The sequence below is a fragment of the Danio rerio genome, chromosome 7 (genome assembly GCF_049306965.1).
Source record: "Danio rerio strain Tuebingen ecotype United States chromosome 7, GRCz12tu, whole genome shotgun sequence".
Taxonomy (NCBI): Eukaryota; Metazoa; Chordata; class Actinopteri; order Cypriniformes; family Danionidae; genus Danio; species Danio rerio.
The window spans coordinates 55,024,365-55,034,066 of record NC_133182.1 but is presented as its reverse complement, the minus strand read 5'-3'; the positions used below and the strand labels follow the sequence as shown (position 1 = coordinate 55,034,066).

Genomic DNA, 9,702 nt, shown 5'->3' with positions numbered 1-9,702 from the left:
CCTGGGTAGCTTGCTGGGGTCAGAGGCCCCTAGGTGGACGGCCAGGGGGCACCCTGGGGCCTCTACTGCAAGGCCAGGGAGAGAGGTGGACCCCTTGGTAGCTTGCTGGGGTCAGAGACCCCTAGGTGGAGGGCCAGGGGGCACCCTGGGGCCTCTACTGCAAGTCTAGGGAGAGAAGTGGACCCATGGGTAGCTAGCTGGGGTAAGAGGCCCCTAAGTGGAGGGCCAGGGGGCACCCTGGGGCCTCTACTGCGAGTCCAGGGAGAGGGGTGGACCACTGGGTAGTTTGCTGGGGTCAGAGGCAACTAGGTGGAAGGCCATGAGGCACCCTAGGGTCTACACAGCAAGTCAAGGGAGAGAGGTGGACCCCTGGGTAGCTTCCTAAGATCAGAGTCCCCTAGGTGGAGGGCCAGGGGGCACCCTGGGGCCTATCCTGCAAGTCCAGGGAGAGATGTGGACCCCTGGGTAGCTTGCTGGGGTACGAGGCCCCTAGGTGGAGGGCCAGGGGGCACCCTGGGGCCTCTACTGCAATTCCAGGAAGAGAGGTGGACCCCTGGGTAGCTGACTGTGATCGAAGGCCAGTGTAAATTTTGACAGCAAATTCTGATTTAGTCTTAGTCTTAGTCTTTGGAATAATACACCATTTAGTTTTAGTCCTATTTTAGTCATCTGAAATCTTTTAGTCTTAGTCTAGTTTAGTTGACTAAATATCATAAGAGTTTTAGTCTTAGTTTAGTCTTAAGTCTATTAGTCTTAGTCTAGTTTTAGTAGACCAAATATTAGCAGATTTTTCTCCATAATTCATGTAATTGTAAGTATAATACAATATATGGAAGCATATATAGAATACAGGCACATATCTAATTGTTGTAATAAAAACATTTTATTACATGTCAAAAACATGAGTCTTTTTCACAAAAAATAACCACAAGACCTGCTCTCCCTGAACAATATACATGCTCCCTGAAAAAGATATGCATTGTCCCGGAATTATATGAAACGCATATGACATTCTTTCAAGATAAAGTACAGCATTATTGAAATAGATAACCAATGAACTTACTGTCTTTTACAGTCTTTGCAAAATCAAAAGCATAAAGAAATATAAAGTGCAATTCTCAAAAAATTAAAATAACTGGTTGTAATGCCACTTCACAAGGTATCTAAATACAAAAAATAAACACTACTGTAAATGTCCATGTACCTCAAGAGAAGTTAAATAACTTCTAAGACACAATGCCTTGCTACTCTGTATAATCAACAAGATTTTGAACAGAACAAATTAGTGCAATTCTTAAAGTTAGAACAAAAAATGTATTGGCTGCAATGCCACACAATGCCAAAGAAATAGTCCTTAAAGTTCAAGTAAATAAAAACTCCTCTCTGCTCTCTCAGCAGTGAAAATACAGGTAAATCACATTAAACAAACAAACAAAAAAAAAAAAAAACCATTCAACTATGTTAGCATCATTTTCTTCATGCGGTTACTGTCCTGTGTAAATTGTATACTACTACAGGAAATGTTGCAATAGTGAATACAATATTTCTATTTGTTTCTGTTCATTTTAAGGAAAGCACTTCGCTCCAATGTGACCCTTCCTCTGTTGCGCCGTCCTCTTGTGAGGTCACCTGTGATGCTAAATACCCTCTCTGCAAAAGCTTGAGAAGCGGGCATAGCTAACAAGTCTAATGCAAAAGGTTTTAAACTGTGGTAAACACTGTCACTCTTTCCCAGCCAGAAGTCTGTTCCTGTGTCCTCAGTGATGGGATGGGAGAGTTCTTTCTTGTACTTGATGATCTGCTGCCTGATGTTGCTTGTGGAGGTTTTCTGTTTAGGCCTTGTGGTGCGGCATTTTGAGAGAAACCTAAACACCGGCTGCTTTGAGGATGGCGCTGCTTCTGGTTCCTCAATAACCTCCTCTTCATCATTTTCAGACTGGCCCTCCTGTTTTGTGCATTTGACTACATAGTCTTCTGCCTGCTTTAGCAGTTCCTGGATATTTCCATTAGCAACATCAACATTAACAATGATTTCACAGACAGTTGGGTTAACAAAGCAGGCAGCTGCTGCAAGTGGTGAAAACTTTTCATCAGTTGTATCCAAGATGCAAGCAAAACGCTGGTTCAGATTTGATCTCATCTTGTCTGCAAGAGTAGCGAGGTCTCTGTACCGAGTGTTCACTGCAAAGTCAGTTAGGTGGGTCAGCAGATCAAAGAGGGCAGGAACCACTAGAGACATAGATGTGGTGTCACTCTGAAGAGTTTTAGTGTGTTCTGCAAAAGGCAGCAATAGGTCATGCAATGAGGAAAGCTTTTGCCACTCACTAGTAAGCAAACTGTCCCATCCCATGTCATTTGAGATTTGACAGACTGCATCTTTGACTTTGAGGAGTCGTGTGATCATGTTAAATGTGCTTGACCAGCGTGTGGGGCAGTCATTTACAACAATAACACCACATTGGTCCAATAACTTTTGTGTTGCAACTGAGGACTTGCGAAAGAGCTTCACCACAGACCTAGCTTTATCGAGAACTCTTTTGACAGTTGTTTCTTTCTGCAACATGTGGACCACCAGTTGTATGGTATGCACAACACATGGTGTCCGGTCCAATTCCATGTCGACATGACGATACCTAACAATAAAAAAAAAGAGAATCAAATAAGTCTAAACCTAATAAAGTGGCTGGTGTGCATATGTGTATACTGTATATATCTAGTGTGTGGCAGGGAGTAATAATTTGTGATGATTGACTCTCAGGAAAAAGAATAAAGTAAATATGGCTTACCGCTGGTCATCAATTTCAGAGTCACTCTCGATCGTGGACCCAGGGGAGTCGTCCTCAGAGCTGGTTTCTTCTGCTGTGGTGTTTTTAAAGGCTGCCACCATGTTACTCCCATTGTCCGTTATTACCGTCAGGATCTTCTCCTTTGGTATGGTCCACTCTTGCATGCATTTGTCAACACATGCCTTAATAGCCTGTGCAGTGTGTGGGTGACCTACTTGTTGAAGGGCCAACAATATGTGTGCAGGTTTACTTTTTTCAACACAAAAGTAGCATGCACTTATAGCAAGGAATGAGGCTGTCAATCCTTTTTTTGTCCACAAGTCAAGGCCAATGGATACTTTCCGGGCAGCAGCCAGACTCTCTCTGAACTTCTGTCTTTCATGTTCATACTGTGTTTCAATTAAATTGCTAATTTTAGTTTTCTTTGGAACTGTTAGTCTCCCATCTATCATCCCCATCATTAGCACAAAGTCCTCATCCTCAATTGTTGTGAGTGGTAAACCTGTCCGTCCAATCCATCTAGCTATGGCCTGCTCCTTGGTCTGTTGTTCCTTTGATTCAGTCTTGTACTTTGAAGACCTTAGGAAATCTGAGATGGCCTGCTGCTGTGTTGTACTAGTAGCATCACTAGCTTTATTTCCACCTAGCCCATGGTCATCAGACATCTTCTGTATCTATGAGGATATATAAATGATATACAAAGTTGAGATATTTTTTTCTTTCTTGCCATATAACACACACACACACACACACACACACACACCTTTTGTCGAGTCATATATAACACCACAACATCTATTATAATAGTACACATATTTATATTAATTAATTCAGCGAGACAATTCGTTTAATCAATACTATTCAAAGTTAATTTCCTTTGGCTTCAATTTTATTCCAAGTTTAGCAGAATCACGGTGGTTTATCTTATAGGATAACCTTAACGTTAGCGTTTATGCTTACCTTGGTGTGGATTTCTGGATGAGCCGTCTGTAAATGTCGCTTCAAGTTGGTGGTGTTTTTCCCAGCGATTTTTACTCCACATGGTTTACAGACGCTCTTGTTGTCCTTGTTGTCATATGTGAAGTTTGACCAGATGTCAATTCTTCGTTTTCGTCCTAGACCAAGCTCTGACATTTCTGTCTGTCTGTTCATGAGACGCTGCGCTCGGACCGAGTGAACAAAACTTTAGCGTGTTGCTAACGAGAAAAGTCAACTTAAATTAACCAACGCTTTGTAACCGAGTATAATGTGTAACTAAATATAATGTATAACAAACGTCATCATAACTTGAAAACCGCGGCTTTTGTTTTGAAAATGGCTTTGCCAAGATCAACCTGCCCTCAAAAGATTCGCTCTGATTGGATTTCTCCACAAGAGGGTAGTTCTTATTGGATCTCTTCTCCATTCGTCCCGCCCCAACATTTTCCTCTCGTTTTTATTCGTTGACTAAAGTGTCAGTTAAATTTCGTCATCGTCTTCGTCATCGTATCTGACTTTTTATTTAGTTTTTATTTAGTTTTCGTCTGTAAAAAATGTTCGTTGACGAATAATTTTCGTCATAGTCTTCGTCAACGAAATTAACACTGTCGAAGGCCCCTAGGTGGAGGGCCAGGGGGCTCCGTGGGGCCTCTACTGCAAATCCTGGGAGACAAATGGACCCCTGGGTAGCTTCCTGGGGTCAGAGGCCTCTAGGTGGAGGGCCAGGGGCACCCTGGGGCCTCTACTGCAAGTCCAGGGAGTGAGGTGTACCCCTGGGTAGCTTGCTGGTGTCAGAGGCAACTAAGTGGAGGGACAGGGGGTACCCTGGGGCCTATACTGCAAGTCCAGGGAAAGAGGTGGACCCCTGGGTAGCTTCCTGAGGTCAGAGGCCCCTAGGTGGAGGGCTTCGTGGGGCCTCTACTGCAAGTCAAGGGAGAGAGGTGGACCCCTGGGTAGCTTGCTAGGGTCGGAAGTCCCTTGGTGGATGGCCAGGGGGCACCCTGGGGCCTATACTGCAAGTCCAGGGAGAGAGGTGGACCCCTGGGTAGCTTGCTGGGGTCAGAGACCTCTAGGTGGAGGTCAAGGGGGCACCCTGGGGCCTCTACTGCAATCCCAGGGAGAGTTGTGGACCCTTGTGTAGCTTGCTGGGGTCAGAGTCCTCTAGGTGGAGGGCCAGGGGGTACCCTGGGGCCTATCCTGCAAGTCCAGGGAGAGAGGTGGACCCCTGGGTAGCTTGCTGGGGTAAAAAGCCCCTAGTTGGAGAGCCAGGGGGCACCCTGGGGCCTCTACTGCAAGGCCAGGGAGAGAGGTGGACCCCTTGGTGGCTTGTTGGGGTCAGAGACCCCTAGATGGAGTGCCAGGGGGTCACCCTGGGGCCTCTACTGCAAGTCTAGGGAGAGAGGTGGACCCCTGGGTAGTTTGCTGGGGTCAAAGGCAACTAGGTGAAGGGCCAGGGGGCACCATAGGGTCTACACTGCAAGTCCAGGGAGATAGGTGGACCCATGGGTAGCTTCCTAAGGTCAGAGGCCCCTAGGTGGAGGGCCAGGGGGCACCCTGGGGAATATCCTGCAATTCCAGGGAGAGAGGTGGACCTCTGGGTAGCTTGCTGGGGTACGAGGCCCCTAGGTGGAGGTCGAGGGGGCACCCTGGGGCCTCTACTGCAAGTCCAGGAAGAGAGGTGGACCCCTGGGTAGCTTGCTGGTGTCAGAGGCCTCTAGGTGGAGGGCCACGGGGCACCCTGGGGCCTATACTGCAAGTCCAGGGAGAGAGGTGGACCCCTGGGTAGCTTGTTGGGGTCAGAAGCCCCTAGGTTTAGTGCCAGGGGGCTTCCTGGGGCCTCAACTGCAAGTCCAACGAGAAAGGTGGACCCCTGTGTAGCTTGCTGGGGTCAGAGCCCCATAGATGGAGGGTCAGGGGGCACCCTGTGGCCTATCCTGCAAGTCCAGGGAGAGAGGTGGACCTCTGGGTAGCTTGCTGGGGTACGAGGCCCCAAGGTGGAGGGCGAGGGGGCACCCTGTGGCCTCTACTGCAAGTCCAGGGAGAGAGGTGGACCTCTGGGTAGCTTGCTGGGGTCAGAGGCCTCTAGGTGGAGGGCCAAGGGGCACCCTGGGGCCTATACTGCAAGTCCAGGGAGAGAGGTGGACCCCTGGGTAGCTTGCTGGGGTCTGTAGCCCATAGGTGGAGGGCCAGGGGGTACCCTTGGGCCTATACTGCAAGTCCAGGGAGAGAGGTGGACCCCTGGGTAGCTTCCTAAGGTCAGAGGCCCCTAGGTGGAGGGCCAGGGGGCACCCTGGGGCCTATCCTGCAAGTCCAGGGAGAGAGGTGGACCCCTGGGTAGCTTGCTGGGGTACGAGGCCCCTAGGTGGAGGGCCAGGGGGCACCCTGGGGCCTCTACTGCAAGTCCAGGGAGAGAGGTGGACCTTTGGGTAGCTTGCTGGGGTACGAGGCCCCTAGGTGGAGGGCGAGGGGGCACCCTGGGGCCTCTACTGCAAGTCCAGGGAGAGAGGTGGCCCCTGGGTAGCTTGCTGGTGTCAGAGGCAACTAGGTGGAGGGACAGGGGGTACCCTGGGGCCTTTACTGCAAGTCCAGGGAGAGAGGTGGACCCCTAGGTAGCTTGCTGGGGTCTGTAGCCCATAGGTGGAGGGCCAGGGGGTACCCTTGGGCCTATACTGCAAGTCCAGGGAGAGAGGTGGACCCCTGGGTAGCTTCCTAAGGTCAGAGGCCCCTAGGTGGAGGGCCAGGGGGCAGCCTGGGGCCTATCCTGCAAGTCCAGGGAGAGAGGTGGACCCCTGGGTAGCTTGCTGGGGTACGAGGCCCCTAGGTGGAGGGCCAGGGGGCACCCTGGGGCCTCTACTGCAAGTCCAGGGAGAGAGGTGGACCCCTGGGTAGCTTGCTGGGGTCAGAGGCCCCTATGTGGAGGGCCAGGGGGCACCCTGGGGCCTCTACTGCAAGTCCAGGGAGAGAGGTGGACCCCTGGGTAGCATACTGGGGTCGGAGGCAACTAGGTGGAGGGCCAGGGGACACCCTGGGGCCTATACTGCAAGTCCAGGGAGAGAGGTGGACACCTGGGTAGCTTGTTGGGGTCAGAAGCCCCTAGGTTTAGTGCCAGGTTGCTTCCTGGGGCCTCAATTGCAAGTCCAAGGAGAAAGGTGGACCCCTGTGTAGCTTGCTGGGGTCAGAGGCCCCTAGGTGGAGGGTCAGGGGGCACCCTGGAAGTCCACCTAGGGGCCTCTGACCTCAGGAAGCTACCCAGGGGTCCACCTCTCTCCCTGGACTTGCAGTATAGGCACCAGCGTACCCCCTGTCCCTCCACCTAGTTGCTTCTGACACCAGCAAGCTACCCTGGGGTCCACCTCTCTCCCTTGGCTTGCAGTAGAGTCCCCAGGGTGCTATTCCTGCTATTCCAGGGAGAGAGTTGGACCTTTGGGTAGCTTGCTGGGGTACGAGGCCCCTAGGTGGAGGGCGAGGGGGCACCCTGGGGCCTCTACTGCAAGTCCAGGGAGAGAGGTGGCCCCTGGGTAGCTTGCTGGTGTCAGAGGCAACTAGGTGGAGGGACAGGGGGTACCCTGGGACCTTTACTGCAAGTCCAGGGAGAGAGGTGGACCCCTGGGTAGCTTCCTGAGGTCAGAGGCCCCAGGGTGGAGGGCCAGGGGGCACCCTGGGGACTCTACTGCAAGCCAAGGGAGAGAGGTGGACCCCAGGGTAGCTTGCTGGTGTCAGAAGCAACTAGGTGGAGGGACAGGGGGTACGCTGGTGCCTATACTGCAAGTCCAGGGAGAGAGGTGGACCCCTGGGTAGCTTCCTGAGGTCAGAGGCCCCTAGGTGGAGGGCCAGGGGGCACCCTGGGGCCTCTACTGCAATTCCAGGGTGAGAGGTGGACCCCTGGGTAGTTTGCTGGGGTCAGAGGCCCCTAGGCGGAGGGACAGGGGGCTTCCTGTGGCCTCTAATGCAAGTCCAGGGAGAAAGGTGGACCCCTGGGTAGCTTCCTGAGGTCAGAGGATACTGGGTGGAGGGCCAGGGGGCACCCTGGGGCCTATCCTGAGAGTCCAGGGAGAGAGGTGGACCCCTGGGTAGCTTGCTGGGGTACGAGGCCCCTAGGTGGAGGGCCAGGGGGCACCCTGTGGCCTCTACTGCAAGTCCAGGGAGAGAGGTGGACCCCTGGGTAGCTTGCTGGGGTCAGAGGCCCCTAGGTGGAGGGCCAGGGGGCTTCCTGGGGCTTCTACTGCAAGTCTAGGGAGAGAGGTGGACCCCTGGGTAGCTTGCTGGGGTCAGAGGCCCCTAGGTGGACAGCCTGGGGTTTTCGTGGGGCCTCTACTGCAAGTCAAGGGAGAGAGGTGGACCCCTGGGTAGCTTGCTAGGGTCGGAAGTCCCTTGGTGGATGGCCAGGGGGCACCCTGGGGCCTATACTGCAAGTCCAGGGAGAGAGGTGGACCCATGGGTAGCTTACTGGGGTCAGAGGCCCCTAGGTGGAGGGCCAGGGGCACCCTGGGGCCTCTACTGCAAGTCCAGGGAGAGAGGTGGACCCCTGGGTAGCTTGCTGGTGTCAGAGGCAACTAGGTGGAGGGACAGGGGGTACCCTGGGGCCTATACTGCAAGTCCAGGGAGAGAGGTGGACCCCTGGGTAGCTTGCTGGGGTCAGAGGCCCCTAGGTGGAGGGCCAGGGGGCACCCTGGGGCCTCTACTGCAAGTCCAGGGAGAGAGGTGGACCCCTGGGTAGCTTGCTGGGGTCAGAGGCCTCTAAGTGGAGGGCCAGGGGGCACCCTGGGGCCTCTACTGCAAGGCCAGGGAGAGAGGTGGACCCCTTGGTAGCTTGCTGGGGTCAGAGACCCCTAGGTGGAGGGCCAGGGGGCACCCTGGAGCCTCTACTGCAAGTCTAGGGAGAGAGGTGGACCCATGGGTAGCTAGCTGGTGTCAGAGGCCCCTAAGCGGAGGGCCAGGAGGCACCCTGGGGCCTCTACTGCAAGTCCAAGGAGAGAGGTGGACCCCTGGGTAGTTTGCTGGGGTCAGAGGCCCCTAGGCGGAGGGACAGGGGGCTTCCTGGGGCCTGTACTGCAATCCCAGGGAGAGTTGTGGACCCTTGTGTAGCTTGCTGGGGTCAAAGGCCCCTGGGTGGAGGGCCAAGGGGCACCCTGGGGCCTATACTGCAAGTCCAGAGAGAGAGGTGGACACCTGGGTAGCTTCCTGGGGTCAGAGGCCCCTAGGTGGAGGGCAAGGGGGCACCCTGGGGCCTCTACTGCAAGTCCAGGGAGAGAGGTGGACCCCTGGGTAGCTTGCTGGGGTCAGAGGCCCCTAGGTGGACGGCCAGGGGGCTTCGTGGGGCCTCTACTGCAAGTCAGGGGAGAGAGGTGGACCCCTGGGTAGCTGGCTGGGGTCTGAAGCCCATAGGTGGAGGGCCAGGGGGTACCCTGGGGCCTATACTGCAAGTCCAGGTAGAGAGGTGGACCCTTGGGTAGCTTCCTAAGGTTAGAGGCCCCTCGGTGGAGGGCCAGGGGGCACCCTGGGGCCTATCCTGTAAGTCCAGGGAGAGAGGTGGACCCCTGGGTAGTTTGCTGGGGTCAGAGGCACCTAGGCGGAGGGACAGGGGGCTTCCTGGTTCCTCTACTGCAATCCCAGGGAGAGTTGTGGACCCTTGTGTAGCTTGCTGGGGTCAGAGGCCCCTGGGTGGAGGGCCAAGGGGCACCCTGGGGCCCATACTGCAAGTCCAGAAAGAGAGGTGGACCCCTGGGTAGCTTGCTGGGGTACAAGGCCCCTAGGTGGAGGGCCAGGGGGCACTCTGGGGCCTCTACTGCAAGGCCAGGGAGAGAGGTGGACCCCTTGGTAGCTTGCTGGGGTCAGAGGCCCCTAGGTGGACGACCAGGGTGCTTCGTGGGGCCTCTACTGCAAGTCAGGGGAGAGAGGTGGACCCCTGGGTAGCTGGCTGGGGTCTGAAGCCCATAGG

At 54.1% G+C, this 9,702-nt stretch overlaps 1 protein-coding gene across 1 annotated transcript; it reads right to left on the bottom strand.

The window, feature by feature from the left end:
• Positions 1-863: 863 nt before the first annotated feature.
• LOC100334312 (uncharacterized) lies at positions 864-4,117 on the bottom strand. The gene is made up of 3 exons (XM_009302665.5): positions 3,747-4,117; positions 2,787-3,460; positions 864-2,633 (listed from the first exon to the last, which is right to left on the bottom strand). Exons 1-3 carry the CDS (start codon positions 3,936-3,938, stop codon positions 1,547-1,549), a joined length of 1,953 nt encoding a protein of 650 aa, XP_009300940.2. The 5' UTR covers positions 3,939-4,117; the 3' UTR covers positions 864-1,546.
• Between the last annotated feature and the right edge of the window lie 5,585 nt (positions 4,118-9,702).

Excerpts from the sequence above, each read along its gene's own strand:
- LOC100334312 (XM_009302665.5), bottom strand. The coding sequence starts at position 3,938 with ATGAACAGACAGACAGAAATGTCAGAGCTTGGTCTAGGACGAAAACGA. Across the intron at positions 3,461-3,746 it reads ATCCAGAAATCCACACCAAG|ATACAGAAGATGTCTGATGA; the intron begins GTAAGCATAAAC and ends ATATCCTCATAG. Across the intron at positions 2,634-2,786 it reads TCTGAAATTGATGACCAGCG|GTATCGTCATGTCGACATGG; the intron begins GTAAGCCATATT and ends TTTTATTGTTAG.